The 20,771-nt window shown below is 35.6% G+C and overlaps 1 protein-coding gene across 3 annotated transcripts in view; it reads right to left on the reverse strand.

The window, feature by feature from the left end:
* The window catches only part of FBXL17 (F-box and leucine rich repeat protein 17), a 496,901-nt gene that overhangs the window by 161,453 nt on the left and 314,677 nt on the right, over window positions 1-20,771 (reverse strand). For all 3 annotated transcript variants that reach the window (XM_042944694.1, XM_042944688.1, XM_042944699.1), the window contains one exon: window positions 1,551-1,627. In XM_042944694.1, coding sequence (XP_042800628.1) covers window positions 1,551-1,627 — 77 coding nt within the window. The remainder of the gene's footprint in view (window positions 1-1,550; window positions 1,628-20,771) is intronic.

A 20,771-nucleotide genomic window follows, 5' to 3' on the forward strand; every position in this document is an offset into this window, starting at 1 on the left:
TCTGTATCTTCTGAATCATTTCTTTGCACTTGCTAACTTAGGTGCTGGGACAGAGTGTCATTTTAGCAATATTTTCCACTGTAGGACCCTTGAAGAGTTCATTCTAAGGAACTTAATCCATAGCTCTAGTGGCAATTAGCAATCTGACATTGGCACTGAATAAGTAAAGAAGAGAAATATATAAAATTAGATTGGAGGGGCAGGTAGGAGACTAAGAGTAAAGGAGCTTGAATGCTAAGTAAAGAGTTTGGAATGAATGAATATATTAGCTGATTAACAAGTCCATAGGTATTGAGTATATGCCCTGGGTTGGACAGAGAGAACTCTCTAAGGTCTAGACAATAGGGAGATATTGAAGGTTTTAGAATTACTGTATCTAAGGGGCAATCTAATATGCCAAACCAGAAAACAAACTATAAGAAAAGAAAAACCTATCAAAACACTCCTTTTGCCTGGTATAAGTAAGAAAAACAAAACAAAACAAAAACCAGCAACCCAAAAACATTATGAATAAATCAACATAAGGCTCATTTACCATTATAAAAAACAAACTCTGAAAAGAAATTAGCATTATTTTAAGACAAATCTTGTTTTATGTTATTTTTTATTATAGCTGCATAGAATTTTTCTAAAGGCTGAATTTAGTAGCCGATAAAATACAACTCTCCAACCCAGGACAGATGGTCAGCATGACATCCTAGGATTGGAGTCATTTATTAGCATATGTCAGAGTTAACAATAAAAAAACTTGATGAATTATTAGTTTCCCTCAAGGTAGAAAGCATATTCTCAAATTTAAATGAACAAATTAAAAAAATCAGAAAAGAGGAAAGAAAACCATTTCAGTCTCCCATAATGCCAAATATCTGCTTAAAACTCTATATTTAGATTAAATATACAAATTAATAAGAAAAAATATATAAATGTGAAAAAAAAGAAAAGGCTAGGTTACTCTTTTATTACTCCAATGAGATGATTTCGTACTTTTCATTTTTTTCTAAAACAACTTGCTCTTCTCCACTTTAGAAAGCTATTGAAAATTAAGGTAATTTAAAATCTTGCATCCAAATGTATACCCTTTACTTTTTACATATCTACGTGTGGAAGTTTCCAATGCTTTAAGAAATTTAAAGCATTAAGTAGCATGCCATTTGGGGTGTCAGCAGGGAATGTATTTGACATGACATTAAATTAAGCATATTAACTCAAGTAATAACTTTTTAGTTATACTTATTATATCAAATATTAAATTATGCTGGTGCTTACTTTCACTGGACAGCTTTTTTAGACATACTTTTTAATCCAATGTGAGTGTGTATGTGTGCATATGCACACAGTGTGTGATTGCATGTGGTGAAAAATTGACACTGCCTGTTCATTTTATTCTGGGCCCTCGTCTCATGATTTCTTAATTTACTTTGGTATCATCAGACATCATAAGATGAGCAGTCTCTATGAGATAGTAGCTCTTGATTTCTTTTAAAAAGTTTCAAAGATTTTGTAACTTTTTAATTCTAGAAAAAGGAATAGGACAAGGACTCATTACATACCATAATCTGTGATTTTACAGGACACCAAATACAGCTCTTTCAGGTTTTGTCCTTCCTTTGCAATGACCTCCACACACCTGAAACACACACATAAAAAGTGGTGAGTTACACTAATGCGTTTCAAGTTAAATTAGCAAGAGTCTGGCCATGACTGTAACAGGAAGAGGTCAGCATTTGATGAATGCCACAGCTCTCTTCTCTCAACAAACTTCTTTCAAGTGTGTCAGGAAAAAGTGTTATATTCTCTGCTTTAAACTCAAGTGTAGTAATACCTAAATGACTTTAATTAAATACATTTATGACTAGTGTATATTTTAAAACCAAAGTGATGAAAAAGAGACGGTTCTGTAAAAGTAATGTCACATTTAGTAACAGATTAGTAAACACAGGCTATATAAAGAACATGTCATTTACATAATAAAATGATATATAACAATTATAATGAAACTAGAATATAGATGGATGGGCTCTTGGTTCAATTATTAATGATGGAGTTTGATAACACTAAAATATACATTTTTGTGTGCTTTATTCCACAAAAATCAGAAATATTTTTAAAATCTATAACATTAATTATAGATGAAAGAAAAATCTGAACACATAAGAACCTTAAAATCTATTACTTTAAAATGTTTAATTCTTAATATTTTAAATGAATTATTGCATAGATATAATAATATAGATAGATATGTAATATAAAGATATGTAAGATTTAAAGTCTTCTCTGGTTTCATTTAAGTTAAAAGGTTTTTGAATGGTGCACTCAGCTCTAATAGCTATAGTGGAACATGTGGTAAAGAACTGAATGAACTTTAAAAATAATGATTAACAACGCCATCCGTTTTGTGGCTCAGTCTCCCATAATATCAGAAAAACCTGTACAGTCATACTGAAATGTAGGAATATGCATCCTTCAATGTAGTCCCTGTTTTAATCTTTATAAATAACAGTTAAGTAAAAGGGTAAAAGCAAAAAGAGTCATTAACCTTTTCTAGGAAGTAAGGATCAAGTAATTTGATACCTGTGTGTATAATCCATCAAAAAATTACTGAGTATCCATCTCTGCCTTGCAGATATTTTATTTGCTGTCTGGCTTATTTGTAGGAATCTTCATAAAATGTCAGAAAAATTTATATGATTTTACTTCACATAATTCATTACTGAAGGTTAAATTAGTTATAAAGAAGACATACTTTTTCCTTTAAGATATTTTTATAGAATATTGTTTTAATGAAATGATAAACATTTCAAAGTTCCTCAGAATAAATGAATAAACATTGTTTTTGGCTTTTTTTAAAAAAACGATTTATGACAAAAACAGAGAAGTTATTCCATGGCTACAACAGAAAACTTAAAACAGCAATACAATGCAATTACCATTGATAGAGCTTATTATGAAGGGAAAATTTTAAATCTAATTCCATGTCATTTGGCTTTAATGTAATATTTGAATAAACTCATAAAAAAGGAAGGGCAAAAGGAGATGAAACATTACAGGCAACAACTATGTTTTATTTACAACTTTAAAAATGAATTTTCACACGCGAAGGATAAAAATAAAGACCCTAGATAATTACAAAACCCTTAAATTAAAAGAAATGACTACCTTCTCTCATGCCAAAGGTACGTTTCATCGTCCTCCTCTAACACCTACCAAAAAAGTTTAACAGATGCAGTATTCTGTATGACTACTACAAAATAAAATAAATTAGTACAGAAATAATGTTTGTGTCATTTATTTTATTCTCATGCTCTTTCCAAATAGCCCAAAATGCCTGATTTTACATTTGATTGTGAAAAAACTCTAAGCAGATGCAATATCCTATCTGTGTTCCTGTCACTTGATTCTTTATAAGATATGCCACAAGCACATAGGAACATTAAAGACACACAGAGCAAACTACAAAGAGCAAATAACACAAATTGATTTCACTGTATAAGCCAGATCAAATGCTATTTCATAGGCAACAAGAACCAGTATTCATATAAAATAAGATAATCAATCACTGGATGAAAACTCTTGAAAAACTGATGAAAGGCCATGAGCATCAGGTTTCCCCACTGCGTGTCAGAGGAAAGTTATCATGAATAGATATGGCAAGTAAATTTAGCTTATTCAAGAGGCGACAGCCAAGAGATAACACATGATTAAGAAGGAAGCAGTAAATATCTTTTAGACAGAAAAGGAGAAAAGAAATATAAGAGAAAAGCACTTTGCTTTTACAAAGTATCACCTAGGATTTTTGCTGTTTTTAAAAGTTCAGCTGCATGAGGTTTTCCAAACACTTTTAATTACCCTGTAATCACAGCCAGTGTGCTAGAAGTTACGCACAACACAGAGGTACTCCTTGAATAAAAATTCATGGAGAGGAAAAAAAAAAACATTCCTTGGAAGATGTGTGGCAAAACTTAATTTTTTTAATGTAAATATCACATCATTCCAAGGTGTGATATTTGAAGCAAGGAACCCCAAGTTCTGTGAATGTAGGCTGAAACTCTTAACACGATATTACGCAAAATTGAGTGTTTCAAATAAGTAGCTAAAATACCTGTTGTTTTGAGAGTTGAAAGTGGAAACGGTTTGTATTGTCTTGTTACCGCAAATTGATGGAAATGGAACCCCACATCAACTGGCTAGTGCCTGAAATCCAGGGATTAGTCCAGGTCTAGTTTCCTAGGCAGCCTGCAGTGACAGCAGGTCATGATGAGACAGAAACCTGCATGGTGATTGTCCTTTCCTCCTGAAGCTTTTAGAGTCCATTACAGTATGTATTTACAGGAAGTATGTGAACATAACACTATAGTCTGTGGACCACATTTACTCTAAATAATTCTCTGTTTCGAGTCTTGGCTCTAGTCTGACCTTTAGTGTATTAACATTACAGCATTTCCCAGTTCACTGTATAGCACTATGCAGGCAACAAACAAGGTGGTAAAGCGTAGCAGTTATTGAAACTTTTGACTACAGGTACTTATATAATTTTTTAAGGGTCAGTTTTTAAATGGTAGCAATAAAAAAGAAATGTTTGTAAAGTGATAATCTTTAAGGAGAGCGCGAGAAACAAGGACCACATTTAAAACCTTTGTTTCTCCATCCCCTCTCCTATTCACAGATAATGCATAGGAGGATATCCATTAATTTCAGTGATAAATTATAGTTTTGTCCTGAGGGACAAGCCATGAGTCCCTAAACTCAGAATCTAGAATTCAATTTTTACCCATTCTTCACCCCACGCTTGTCCCCACCATCCCTAAAGACAAACCTCAGAATATCATATGACTGACATTCTCTATGGGTCAGTACATTCAAAGCTTTCTCACTTAATGCATGACAACATAAAGAATTACAAAACTTGGAAAAAGAACTATATCCTTAGGGAAAGAAACAATCTATAAGATTATTAAGGAGAAATTAATAATGAGAAAATGGCATAAAGGAAAACTTCAGATTATCAAATAAAAAAAATATCCAACACAAGTCTGCTAAACTTTTCCCTAAATTCTGAGAAATAAAGTGAGACATATCTTAACAAGAAGAAATAAAAAATCTGGCGAAATATACCCTATTCTCACGTCCATGGACCCACAGAACCACCTAGCTCCTTTGAAAGCCTGTATTATCATTCTCTATAAACATGAGGGCCTATAGGAACAATTTATCCAAATCAAATGTTCTAGGATCAATATATTTTAGTTTCTTCTGAATTGCCTCCCCTCAAATTATTTTCTTCTTTTATGCTTTGGCAGGGTTCTGAAAAAAAATTTAAAATTTGCAACCACTGTAAATTCTTGAGTAACAGCTGTTGAGTACATATGTGTGTGTATACATACATATATACATATAAACTCTTTTAGAATTCCAAAATGTGACAGAAAACCTGCTCCAAAGTATCCAAAGCATCCAGAATTATTACTTATAATAATGCAATGTTATGCTCACTTGCTTTTGATAATGTTTTAAATGCACCTGAAACATCTGATGAAATTCGAAAAGCAACAAAAAGGTTACTTTTGTCAGCTATAGAGGATTTTTTTTTTCAGAAGAAAAAGCATTTACTTAGTTTCAGTGGAGGGAAAATCTGTCTCCTTAGCAATAGATTCCTAATCACCTGATTTATGTGAAGGGTAAAGGTTAATGAATTAAGCTGTGTAAGCTTCAAAACTATCAAAGGAATTCAAAAGAGCCTTGAATTATGGAAAACAATGGCCCATTCTACATACATACCAAATTTTTATGTTTTTTGTCTCCTACTCAAAAGCTAGAACATGGCATTAGTGACAATTGAAAAGAACTAATGAGGAAATATGACTACATTGCTTGCAAGAGGAGTGTCCTAGGAGACCTTGTTACTGTTTGTGATGTGCTTCAAACCCAAAAGAAGCTAATTGGAGCTGCCAGACACTGGTTTGCAAATCTCACTTTAAAGGACAGGCTCAATCACCTTAGAGGTGTGGAAAGAAATGTCCCCATTAGAGATGCATTAGTATGTGGCTTGGTGAATTTCTAAATAAACTTTAGGATGTTCTTTCCTAAGTCACTTTTATATTTGAATAATAGATATAACTTCAAGGAGAGGAAAAAATGCAACAAGACAAAAACAACCCCGCAGATTTAAAACAAAAAGTATGAAAAGTGCTGTAAAGTAATTGGCAAATAAGTACAATGGGGAGCTAGGTATGTTTAAGGTTGAATAAACATGGAGATCAAACTTTAAAACTCCTGAAATGCAAACACATTGTAAAAGTGATCTATTGGGGGGTTTAAGGAATAGAACTTCATTTTCATCATTTCTTGAAACTGAGCAAGCCAATAAGCCACCTTATGCTATATAGCTTATAAAAGCATAAGAAGCTGCAACTCACAGACACATACAAATGAAAAAGGAATAAAAAGGATTTACAAGATCTAAGGAGAGCAACAACAGAGCAAACTTACTCCAATTCTGTGCTACAAAAGCTCATCCTGACTTCAGGTCATTTAAATGATAGCAGAGGTCACCAAAACACAATTTGGCATCTTATGGAAAGAATAATGATATTTGATTGATTTTTCTAAATCCTCCAATTGAGTTTTACTGAAGAATAATCCAATCCCAGTGCAGCAAATGAATTGGCATGATTTACAGGTGTATCTTGCTTTCAGAAAATGCCCTATATAAACGATTTCTATTTACAAAAAAAAGACACATTTACAGGTAAACGTGTACAAGACGAATCGACCCAATAATCTATTAATAGTACATTTCTCCTTATTACATGTCACTATAATTTCATCTATAAACATTCCATTTATTACTTTTTCTAGTAATAGGATACCTTAACCTCACAGAAATGGTATGCAGTAGTTATTGTTGTATTTAACTTAAACAACTACACATAATGACAAATGAAAGACACAACAGCATCAAAATGATATGCTGAGTGTGCTTTGTATTTTATGATACACTTTTGTGTAAACACTCTTCTAGTCTATTCCATTTACAACATGATACCAAAAAATATGCAAGTCTATTTTCTCATGTAAACTTCCGAAGATATTCTCATAGTAGACATGTTCACCATAAGATATTTTTTTTAAAGGTTGACTTGCTATGAAAATGCTAAAAGCATTTGCTCAGAGCATGTTCTTAATATACCACAGGGGCAAAGACTAGCAGTGACATGCAAAATGTCACCAGCTCCACCAGTTAACAATAGTTATCGTGGGACACTCATTAAGTTCTCAGATATGAAATGTTATTCTCTGGAAAGCCAATATCTGATTAGTGGACCTAAGGTTAATTTAGGCATTTGCTACTTAAAACAGTAGAGAACTGATGCCCATTTTGTCACATGGATAGTGAAAGAGAGACTTACTACAATAAGTAGTACAGTAAGTAGACTTATTACAGTAAGTACCTACTACAATAAGTGACCTATAAATTGAAATGTTATTGAAACCTAAGTCCTAGGGGTTTGCACCTTTAGACACCTTTGAGGAGGCAGAGCAGATGTTGTCATTACTGATCCTTCTGGACCACCCTTTCCGTAAGCATCTCTAACATTAGGTAGGCTTCCCAACTGGAAAGCTAGTAGGAGTCAGTGCTGAAAAAGGAGTACACAACAACAAAATAATATTTTCCAATATATTTAGGAATGACCATTACAAATCAGCTCTAACTGAAATATTTTGCTTCTTCATTTATATAGTAAAATATGTTTTAATATAATTTGGATGTTTCTCAGAGTATTTTAAAAATGTTTTTTGGGGGGCGCCTGGGTGGCGCAGTCGGTTAAGCGTCCGACTTCAGCCAGGTCACGATCTCGCGGTCCGTGAGTTCGAGCCCCGCGTCAGGCTCTGGGCTGATGGCTCGGAGCCTGGAGCCTGTTTCCGATTCTGTGTCTCCCTCTCTCTCTGCCCCTCCCCGGTTCATGCTCTGTCTCTCTCTGTCCCAAAAATAAATAAAAAAAAACGTTGAAAAAAAAAAAAAAAAACAGTGAACAAATACTTATTAAAAAAAAAAAAAAAAAAAAAAATAAAAAAAAAAAAATAAAAAAAATAAAAATGTTTTTTGGACAGAATGAAGCCTGTACTATTTTAAAAATGTACATCTTCTTTAAGCTACTAAGAAACAAGATGGTTAAAGGTTTCCCCAAAGGGAGCTTAAACCAACTAATTTGTGACAAACATGGATTTGGCTTTAATATTTCAGATACATTTATCCAAAGTCTTGTTTTTAATTTTAGCCATTGTCCCATCCTTTCACCACAACTACACTAAATCATTATTTAACAACTTGAGCTCACTTAGTCTGAGCATTCCTCAAAATATGCAAGAAACAGAAAAAAGATCCAACGCTTTTATTTATTTATTTATTTATTTATTTATTTATTTATTTCAACCATGCTTTATTGAGTGCAAACTATGTGTTAGAAACATTAAAAGATATAATCGGAAAGCCACATTATTATAAAATGATGGACATAATACTTATAACCTTGATAAATCAACTGTTGTTTATTTTTGTTATTGTTAATAATAATGTTCCCACCTAGGTGCAAAAAAAAAATCATATCATTGAAAACAGTTATATTTCAGGACTAAAGGAAATCCTAGAAAGAAAGGAGGAAGAAATGTAAAGGCAAGACTTTCTAATTCAGCAGTGTATTCATTCCTCAATGGGGGAAAATGTAGTTACTTTGAAACAGGAAAAGTTAAAAAACCTCCTCTTCCTTTAAACTTTTTGGGGTTCCATCAATTTATTACCAACATCTCTGGGGGAATACGGCACTGCACAATGTTGATACTGTTAAGACTGGTGCTACTTCTATGGTTTTCTGGCATATTTTTAGAAAAAGGACAAAAGAGAAGATTTTATTATTCTACATGTTACAAAAATTTATTGTGTGGAAGCAAAAGCCCAGGCCCTTAAAAAAAGACCCACGAATATAAAAACATATAAAGCTATGGTCCATTTTAGTGAATAGTAATTCATCAGAAGCCACTCCCCTTCTGAAAAAAAGTGATGCAAGATTCTGGCAAGCTCCACACCACGCCCCACTACCACCACCAATAATAAAGAAAAACTTTAATGTTAAATCTAGAAGAGATTTTTAGGCTTCCAAACAACCAAAATGAAACTGAGGTGGGCTATTCCACATATAATTGATAATAATCTCCCTGCCCATTCCTACCCCATTTACCCTAACTGCTGTAAGTAGATAAGAAAGTCTCAATCTAACGGACATCATATACTTCGTGCTCACCTTTGATTTAAAATGGCTAAGACTGAATTATTTTACTGGAATATAAAAGCACCCAGAAAATGAGATTTCAGGCATCATTCAGGAAGGAGTTAAGTACTTCGTTACCAGAAGACACCACAAGTCGGCCTTGTAGTGACTAATTGCCTCTTTAACCTCTGTACTCTGGGAGCTGGCCTGTGCTTCAATACTAGTTCTGTGATAGAGCCAAAGACTGATGTTCAACATAGACCTCCCATGACCTGCGTAGCCAAGGAGTTAACTCAGACAAGATGCTGACAAAAGGTTTCCTTCTCACTTGGGAAGGCACAAAATCTCTTTTTGGATAAGCCAAATTCTCAGAAGACTATAAAACACACTAGGTAAAGACAATTTATAAAAGTCAAAAGAATGGTTTCACTCTGGCTAACAGTGATTCTAAACATCCAAATGTATAATTCAAAATTTTGCTTGAGAAATGGTTTTAGTGATAAGAAAAAAATAGATTATTTATTTTAAAATGCAATGAAGAGGGCACCTAATTTGATTTCTTTGAAAGCTTATAATTAGATAGCTGTAATAAAACACAAAGAAAGGAGGTCAACGTTCTCCATTCCAAATGTTTCCCCTACGCTTCAAGTATTCATACTCAGGAAGCCTGTACTTTGTCATTAAATTTTTAAGCTTGGAAAATTTCTGGCTTTAGCAAAAGCCAACAAAAGAATTTTTACAGGTGATTTTCAGTAGTGATTACACAAAAATAATTAATTCTGCAATTGGGAGAAAAGCATAGTGAAGGCCTCTTGTCAGGTTCTGAAAAAAGAAAGGGAAAGGAGTGAGTTCTAGATTAAGGAGCTGGAAAAGGGAGGGCACTGGGAACAAAATAACCTCGATATTCATCCACAAAGAAGAAAACAGAAAGCTCACACAGACTTGATGAAGGCAGAGACATTACATACATTTGACTTTACTAATACTTGGCTAGACTGAACTCTGAACCCTTTGAGGCTTAAGGATCATTGCTGCTGAATTCATAAAAACCTATTCCAAAGCTCTGAAACTGCCACTGATTTATTCTTGTTTTCTCCCATATCATTACATATTAATGTTCATGTCAGAGGTAAAATAATCTTTGCTCTAACACTTATGGGAAAGGGAAGCATTAGGTCATGCTTAATTGTTCTGCTACATTGTAGTTACACAAAGAGATAACTTTTTCACTTTAAAAAAGAAATAATAATTACATTTCTTTTTCAAAAAAAAAAAAAAGAAAGAAAGAAAGAAAACAGCCCACATATTTCTACAAATGACAATAAGGGGCATTGACCAAGAATTCTCTTATGAAAAGTATGCAGTTTATATTTTGTAAATCCCAACAGAAGAATAATGGCTGGTTTCAGTTAATTTTTATCTATCTGAAGGATATAGAAACAAAGTCCTCCAAATTTTCTTCTTAAATAATATTTAAGTAAATACAACAGAATGAAATTCAGAAATTCCAGGGAAAGGCTATTGAATCTTACTTAGCTTTTCTGGCTAAGTAAGAATTTCTGGCCAATTCAATGATTCCTAATATAAAGTTCATTTGCCTATAAAATACACTTCCAGAGGATTCTCTCTTACCTCTATCCATCAATGAAAAGACTTGATCATCAACAATTTAATTTATATTCAGAAGAGCATATAATATATATGTGCATGTGTGTATACATTTTTGAATATAATTCTTTTGTTATAACTACTTTTTAAAAAGTTTTTATTTATTTTTTTGAGGGGGCGGAGGGGCAGACAGAGAGTGAGACACAGAACCGGAAGCAGGCTCCAGGCTCTGAGCTGCCAGCACAGAGCCCCATGTGGGGCTCGCCCGAACCCACGAAGTGCGAGATCGTGACCTGAGCTGAAGTCAAACATTTAACTGACTGAGCCACCCAGGTGCCCCTATAAATGTAATTCTTAAGAAATACATTTTCCCTTACCAATACTATCATTAAATGAGCAAACACATAATTGTTATAAATGCACTTAGTACAAATTTTAGCAGTCTTGACTCTGAAATATCATAATCACTAAAATCCAGGTTGCTCTGCTTGGACTAGTCATCGGTCTATTCCCTATGAAGGGGAAACACATTTCTGCTCCTAGGGAGAGTGGTGGAAAGCTAATGAAACCAGTGTGTAAGACCGATAGAAACCATGGAGGGAAGCATTGCCCAATTTCTCCTTGCAGAAAGTTGCAAAAACATGGGGAAGGAAGAATCATTTCACCATTTGTTTCAGACAGTGGGTACCTTGCAGGCAACATCATGTCTGACAGCAAGAACAAGCAACACTCCCAAACCCAGTACTCAGCTTTATGTTATTCTAAAGTTATATCAAAATGAACAGCACATCTCTGGCATATTTCTCAATGCTCTACTGTTGATTATAGTTACAGTTCTGTCTGCATAAGCAACAAACCATGTAGCAAAATGGAGTAACAGTATTAACATTCCTGCTCTGCATAAAAAAAAAAAAAAAAAAAAACAACACACCACTTCTCTCAAGTACCCAACTAAATAAAGGAATTCATTCTGCTATTCTGAGAAAAAGCAAGATTGAGAGTTGAGAAGAGAGTTTACTGTTTTTAAAATTAGTGGAATAAAGAGGCAAGAGCAATGCCAGGTGTTTGAAAGGGATGTCAGGTAAATGTGCTTGGAATCTGATGATCAGTTTTGTGCTTCTATGGGTCCTGAGAGTATCATGAGTTCTTCCCTGATAATGACAGAATTGTATTACAAAATAGAATTAGAGCACAAATTCCTTTTTGTGATCTTTTATTGAAAGGTAAATACATAGTCCTCAGAAACAAAACACACTTAGGCCATTTAGCAAAATTTGGGGCTTTGGGGAAAATAATGGCAATTCAATGACACATCAAACTTTTAAAAAGGTGAATGAAAATATAAAGAGTAATAACTGTATAAGCAAGTCAGAGAATGTGATATAAACTCAGGGATGTACTAGTCAAACTAGTGGCTTCAGTTAAGATTGTGAAAAGAGTATTATAAAAAGGAAAAAGAAGAAAACAATATATACAACATGTAACAATACAAATATATAACATACTACATTACATATAACATATGTGTAATGATTCTTGTTATAAATAACATATATATGTAATAATGAATATATAAAAATACATTCATTTATTTCATCATTAGTAGGGGACTTGAATTTATTTTGTTTACTTACATTCAGGTTTTTTCCACTAGAAATGCATACAAAATTGTAAAGAAAATATTTGAGGCAAGAAAGGTAAGAAATACGGATAGTAAAATAATGTCAGGGGTATACTCACCCTGAAGGGATTCATACGATTCAGGGCTGAAAAGCCTCTGCAAGTGGGTTAAGATTTTGGAATAAGCTTTCAAGGAACCAAAGTAAAGAGGAAAGTAGGATTATTTCTAAGATTCATAATATGAATGATTTTTTAAAAATCTAATGTTCAAAAGAACCTACAAAAAGACTAGATAGGCCTGAGGCAGTTCTGGGTAAAGGCTAATGTTTCAAAAAAAAGTATCAAAATATTCTGCATCATTTAGAAAATGTCCTCTCATTTCTTAATACCACTATGGACTTAACCCATGAGAAACTGGCCATTCAAAAAATTTAAAAATTAAAACTATATTATACATGATTAATAACAGTATAATAATAAAATAGATTTAGTTACATCGGAATTTTGCTAAATTTTAATGTTTCATATACAAAATCAATCAGTTACAGATACTGGAAATACGTTTCAGATGCTCAGACTGTCATCATCATATGTGAGTGTGTGTATATGGGTGCATCCACTGTCCTAGTGTTGGGAATGGAATTCAACATTCCCAAATCAAACAAAAACATTCCCAAATGAACAAAAAGATCTCTAAATCTTTTCTGTAAAATGGAAATTACAATATCTGCCTCCAAGGATTTTATAAAGGTTACATTTCATAATGTCTGCAAAGATGCTTTTAGTTATTCAACAAACATTTACTAACCCTTACTATGCCCCTAACTATATGGATACAAAGATGGATAAGCCAAGCCTCTTCCCAAGGGGGATTCACAATCTTGTCAACTTTAACATCCTCCACACAAATAAGACAGGGTTATTTAGAATAGAATAGAATTTCCTAACATACATTTCTCAGAAAACTAGCATTCTGGGGCTTTAATAGTTGGCATATGCAAGAAAGAAATGTATGGTTCAATAAGTTCATGCTCAATCAAATTTTTTCTTAATAAAAAATTTAACATAAAACACATAGGACAGCACCTGGTACACAGTAAGCAATTAAATGTTAATTAATATTATTTAGGTCCTAGCACAGAACTTGGCACATAAAAAAAACACCTGTGGTAGGCTGAAAAATGGCCCCCAAAGACAACAATTCTTATTCCATGGAACCTATAAATGTAGTTTTTTTTACATTTATACATTTACATTTTTACATTTTTTTACATTTAGGTTCTTTTTTTATGTTTAATTTTTAAATGTTTATTCATTTTTGACAGAGAGAGAGAGAGAGACAGCAAGAGTGAGGGAGGGGGAAAGAGAGAGAGGTAGACTTCAGGCTCTGAGCTGTCAGCACAGAGCCCCACGCGGGGCTTGAACCCACGAACCTGGAGATCATGACCAGAGCCGAAGTCGGAGGCTTAAGCGACTGAGCCATCCAGGCACCCCTAAATGTTTATTTATTTTTGAGGGGGGGGGAGGGGAGGGGACAGAGATGGGGGACAGAGGATCTGAAGCGGGATCTGTGCTGACAGTAGGGAGCCCCATGAGGGTCCTAACCCACAAACCGTGAGATCATGACCTGAGCTGAAGCCCCCTGTTTAACTGACTCAGACACCCAGGTGCCCCTATAAAGGTAACCTTATGTGGAAGAAAGGGTCTTTGCAGGGGGAGATTCTCCCGGACTATCTGATGAGGCTCTTCAAACAATACCTAGTGTACTTCTAAGAGAGGCAGATGGAGAAGTGACACAGAGGGTGGGGTGAGGACAGGTGGAGACCGCAGTGATTTGGCCACAAGCCAAGGAATGCTGGTAGCCACCAGAAGCTGAAAAGAGGAAGAATGGAGAGGCTTCAGAAGGAGGCTGACACCTTGACTTCGGCCCAACGAAACTCATTTTGGAGGTTTGTCTTCCACAGTCATGAGAGAGTAAATATTTGTGGGGTGTTTGTTGATTTGTTCTTTCTTTTGGAAATAACAGACACGTTTAACTGTGCCTGGTTAGAGATTTGTTTCCTTTTGGGAATTTTAAAAGGAAAGGAGGCAAATTTCTCTTCTACAAAAAGTAAACTGACTTGCCTTTCTGCTGTAGGTGGCTCCAGAAGAAGTTAGTTTTGGGGGTATTGCTCTGTAATTAGTCAGGATTACCATATGAAGAGTTTAAAGACAGAACAAAAGTCTGACTTGGCCCCTCGACCCCCAGAGGTCAGGAGGCTGAGGAAGCAGCGTGCGCTGGCCGGTCGCCCCTGTGGCAACACCCTGTGACCCTCAGAGCCATGCGAGCAGTCCGCCCGGCCGCGGTGGCTTCCGGGAGCGCCCGAGCCGGCCTCACTCGCTCCTCCCCCGGACGTCGAGGGTACAAACTGGGAGCAGGCGAGGAAGCGACGCTGGCGGCGGGAGGCTGTGTGTCCCGAGGCGCGAGTGTGTGGGGAGCGAGCTCAGAAGCCGAGAGCGGGCTGACGGCTGACGAGGCGCTTGCCTGCCGACTGCCAGGGCGGCCGACTCGACGCCCTGGAACGGCTTCCGGCGGAAAGGACTCTCCGTTAGGCCGGGATCCGATCCTACCGGAAGAGTTTACCCGTTCTTGCTTGCTGGCTATGGTGCTGAGGAAAAACTATGATTGGATGGAGTGTGCTTCTTTTTTTCTAGAAGATTCCATGAAGCTTCCCAGCAACTCTTTCATTTCCTCCTCGTTACTGTCTGGAACATCCAGTTTTCTAGTAGGTTCTTTGTCTTTGGGTATTGTAAACTTCCTCTCTTTCCAGAATGTGCCTCTCTGTTCTTGAGAACCCTCCTGCCCCACCCGCTCTCGGCGAGACGTGTTTCCCGGGCTTGTCTCTGGGGGGTTTGTCTGTGTTGTGTGAAGGAAGTGCCTCTGTACTCCCGGGTGGGTCTGCTTGCCGTCTTGCAAAACCACCCATCAGAGGTCAGGTTCCACCTCCGGTTTCCTGCTGCTGATTTCCCTCCGAGCCTGCTTCGTGGGCGCGGGGTTGGCCCTGGGCTTCCAGGCGGCGGTGGCCCACTCCCCACATGGGCCTTTAATTTCGGGACTGTTTTACACCCTGAGTTTGGTTTCTTTTTAGAAATCTGCTATGACTGGGTGCTATTTTGGAAAGACTTCGACTGAAATTCAAGTTTCTGAATTCTTCCATTTTTGCATTTTCTAAGGAAATATCACTGAAACCACCAAAAATATTGCACGTGGGATGGCTGGTTTTTCTTGTTCAGGCCATTCTGCCAACGGGCTAACTTTTAGCTGGAAGGACGTGATGAAGGGGAAGTAGAGCGCGCTGGAATGTCGACACCTGTCTTTGTTCATGCTTGCAGCTGATGCCAGGAGAGGACTCAGCCCAGGCCATTCAGTGGGTGACAGGGAAAGCCTGACTAGGAGGCCAGGTATTCTGGCATCTTTGTTTTTAAGCTACTAAATTTGTGATAATTTGTTATAGTACCAATAGGAAATGAATCCAAAGCCTAATAAATGTTATTAAACTAGCCATTATACATGTGGCACCAAGGAATGTGATTTATAAAGGTAACAAGCTAAGTGCAATTATGATGATATTACTGGATAAGACAAAATTTTAATTTGTGAAAGGGACAAAAAAGGAAAACTTTAAAGAATGTAACCACATCTAGAGCCTGAATTAGAATAAATTCCAAAAAAGGTATGTCTTTTTTAGAATAAACAATTATTCCCCCCCCCCCAACATTTTATTACAGAAATTTGCAAACATACAAAAAGTTGAAAGAATTGTTCAGTGAAAACCCATTATCCACCACCTAAATTCTATAATTAACACTGTCTACATGTGCTTTATGTCACATGTATCCATCCATTTCTCTATCCATCCAGGTATCTATCATCAATTTAACTTATTTTTTGGTGCATCTTAAAGTAACTGCAAACATTTCACTCCTAGCCACTTCAGCATATACATCATTAACTAGAGTTCAATGTTCTTTTTTTTTTTTAAAGTAAGATTTACCTACTGTGAAATGCATAAATCTTAAATGCAATCAGTTTTGACAAAAGCACACATCTGTCTACCTTGAACTGCTATCAAGATTAAGATTATTTGTAGCACCCCACCAACTTCCCACATGCCACCTTTTAGTCAGTCATTGCTCATACCCACCCACAAAGGCAACTACAGTTGTAGATGTTTTGTTATTTTATTTTACCACAGCTTAGTTTTGATTGTTCTAAACCTTCATAAAAATAGAACATACAGTATGTACTCTTTTGTGTAAGCCTTTTTTTTTTTTACATAGCATAAAGGTTTGAGATTCATTTATGTTGTTTCATATTTCAGTAGTTCTTCCTGATTGTAACTTATAATTGACAAGAGGTATTCCATTATATTAATATACCAAGTTTCTTTATCCATTCTTCTCTGGAAGGGCATGTGAACTGTTTGCAGATTGGGGGCAACTGCGAATAATACTGCTTCTAGGAACATTGCCGTACAATCTTTTTGTAGATATATGCTTTCATTTCTCATAGGTAAAAACCTAGGATTGGAATTGCTGCGTCATAGAGTATTCGCAGTGTGTATTTAGTAGATGATTAGTTTTAGAAGAAACTGACAAATCTCCTTCCAAAGTTGTAATACCATTTTACATTGCCACAAACGCTTTTGAGAGTTGTAGTTGCTTCCTGTCCTCACCTGTTGATGTTATCAGACATCTAGACATTCTGGTGAGTATGTAATGAAGACTAAACATTAAAAAACATAAATGTTCTATCATGATAATAATTAAATTTTTTATATCTGTTTTTTGAGTTTATTTATTTTAGCAATCTCTACACCCAGTGTGGGGCTTACACTCCCAACCCGAAGATCAAGAGTCAGATGCTCTTCCAACTGAGCCAGCCAGATGCCCCTACTCTTTTTATCTTTTAAGAAAATATTTACACAATGACAAACTATATTTGGAAATGGATCAATATTTTAAACTTTATCTTTGTATTTCCATAATTTTTTTTTAACGTTTATTTATTTTTGAGACAGAGAGAGACAGAGCATGAACGGGGGAGGGGCAGAGAGAGAGGGAGACACAGAATCGGAAGCAGGCTCCAGGCTCTGAGCCATCAGCCCAGAGCCTGACGCGGGGCTCGAACTCACGGACCGTGAGATCGTGACCTGAGCTGAAGTCGGACGCTTAACCGACTGAGCCACCCAGGCGCCCCTGTATTTCCATAATTTTTTAATGCACACAACATTAAAAGTACATATATATGATATGGATTTACTCATTATACAGACAAAGCTTGGTATAGACTCTTTGTAATAGCTTTTTGGCCCAGATGCAACATTCCATCTGCTAGGTCTTTGGGACATCTTCATGGCTAATTCCATTTCTTTTATCATCTTTATCCCAAGCAGCGTAACTAACAGTAATCAGATAATTTTAGGAAAGAAGTCTTAGTCATTTCATATAGCCCTCAATGTTACCTTATATGTTGCTTTCCACATTCTCTCTCGTAAGTTGAACTAGAAGTTAGAAACTAATTTAAAATCAGCTCCAAACTATGATCTCCTCTATAACCATCAAGCTTTTCATCATTTAAGGTTTATAACCTAAATCAGTATTTGGTGGAAGACATTATAGAATGTTGTGACTTACAAAGTAGGCTGCTTATTCTATTACCAAGAACATTGTAAAAAATATATATAGCCAGAAACTAGATTAGGACTTTGGCATTCGTCAGCAAATAGTAAAAGTTGGATACCGTGGATCTCTCAGAATTTTCTTCAATTACTGGGGATAAAAACAAATGATTTTCCTTTCTTTTACTATTTATAATTATTTAAGTAAAATGGCCAATTTTAAGAAACTTGCAGTCCACTGATTTTCATAGCTACATATAATATATATAAAATAAAAATCTTAACTGAAACATACAGAAAATTTCAAGTGAACATTAAGATGCTTAGTACTGCTGAAGAGATAAAGTCAATGTTTTTCTATAATCATATGTGAACACAGAAAAAGAAAAGATCAAAGAAAATTTAACCTGACAGTTTATCTTTTTCCACTCCATTGTAAATTTTATTTATGTCTTACATACAATGATTCACCTCTGATCTAGATGATTTGGGTAAAGCAACTAAACATCAGGTATTTAAAGAACTCTGTAAACATGGCTTCCAAATAGGATCAAGGAGAGAAATCGTCATGAATCTTTTAAAGTATTCGATTAAGGCTCGAGACATATAAAAGTTCGTAGTAAGCCATACTAAGATGTGCCAAGCACATATTTGAGGATTTCGGCTACATCTGAAAGAGCCTTCTGATACATAACATAAAGATAACTTGAAGATATTAATAACTTTAAGCATATTACTAAAAACATTACATGATCAAAGTCTGGTATTCAGTGAGGGAAAGAGATACCTTTATTTCACAATTATGTAAAACTACAGTAAGAATTCTATGAACTACTGTATTATTTTTCATAATATCAATATTTAAAAATGGAAACCACTAAGAAATAATTGCAAAGTTATTAACTGTGTGAAAGCTTTTAAAAGTCATTTTATACTTCTACATTATTCAATTATCCCATATAACTTTCAAAACATTCAGTCTAATTCTTTTTAAAGTGAACTTTAAACACTGATTAGAATCAATGTCTATAAATCCCTGCAAGGAAAAATAAATGCATGTTTACTGCAAAAATTAATACAGAGCTGAAATCTTTAAGTTTGGAAATCTCTCTTAACAGTACAACCAATATCAAACATTAATTATAAAGAGGCATTCAGAATTATTTGGGGGAGAAAGAAGTCTTAATGGGCATTGGGCTGTGTATTCATATAAATAGTACAGGGCCATATTTGTTATTGAGCCTAACTTCTTTTTTTTTTTTTTAATGTTTATTTATTTTTGAGAGAGAAAGAGAGAGAAAGAGGAGCTCAAGTGCAGGGGAGGAGTATAAAGAGAAAAGGGAGACACAGAAGCTGAATCAGGCTCCAGGCTCTGAGCTGTCAGCACAGAGCCCGACACAGAGCTCAAACTCACCAACTGTGAGATCATGACCTGAGCCGAAGTCAGCCAAAGTCGGATGCTTAACCAGACTGAGTCACCCTTATTGACCCCAGCTTCTAACACCCATACCCAGTCACCCTGAGCCTGGTCCTCAGCCAAACACCTAGCCCCTCTATTCTTGGAATCTTAGATTTTATTGCCTTATCCAGGCCAGATAAAGATGAGCAGAGGCCATGAAGTCCTCGACAAACAAACAAAAAACACCACATGGTTTCTCTCTCACCTGTAACTGCATAACAATTAAAAAATCCACTAAACTGTACAATTTATAAAAGGAAGATCAAAGTTGTTTTCTTTTTTCCCCCCAGATTGTTTATGTTGTCCCCGTGGTGCTGATGCACTAAGCATGCACTTGGTCTGCTTAACAATAATCTAGTAGAATGCCTGATCTTATAACGACTGCTACTTCACTGGGAACACTCTATCCCCCCATTTTATGGACTACAATGATTCCGCCACTTTTTTTTGTTCAAATTTTGTTCACCACCTATTTCTTTCAATGTAGATTGAAAACTAAGAATGACTTCTGGCACATATATTCTGCATAACTGTCTGACTTGGTGCACTGAACACATTTATTACCTAGATGTTTTCTCAAAACACTATGCCTTTTAATATATTTAGATCTTACCAGAGCCATAGATATAGAGTCCAGCCACATTTTATATGGCTGAGTCTGTGTTTTAAACAAACATTTGAATATGAATGCTTTTAGATCAGACATGTGCTCTTTAGTTGTAACAGTCCCCACCATTCCCTAATGAATACATTTGATCTACTTTACTCGTGTACATTCTTTGTCTGGCTTTTATGGGCATTTAGGTTTGCAACTCCTGAAAATACCATGTATATTCATCCACATTGGTTTAAAACCCTTAATTCAGACCCAAGTGCTGGTCTCTTCTCAGACTGACTATTGATCCTGACCCGTGGTTTTCCTTCTCCTCTGTTGTGACCACTGTATGAAGTATATAGCTCATCATCCTGACCTGACTTCTAGTTCTGACCTCATGCAGGGTCCATGTTTTACTCATCTGTGATGTGATGCTCAGGACAGGTTTGTTGAATGAAATGAGTGAAGGATTGGTGCTGACAAGTCATGCCCTTGTATATACTTAGAATTCTAAATAAAAGGACTAAATACATCACTTTTATTAAGAATAAGTCAATAAGGGGCAC

This window comes from Panthera leo, chromosome A1, assembly GCF_018350215.1.
Source record: "Panthera leo isolate Ple1 chromosome A1, P.leo_Ple1_pat1.1, whole genome shotgun sequence".
Lineage (NCBI taxonomy): Eukaryota > Metazoa > Chordata > Mammalia > Carnivora > Felidae > Panthera > Panthera leo.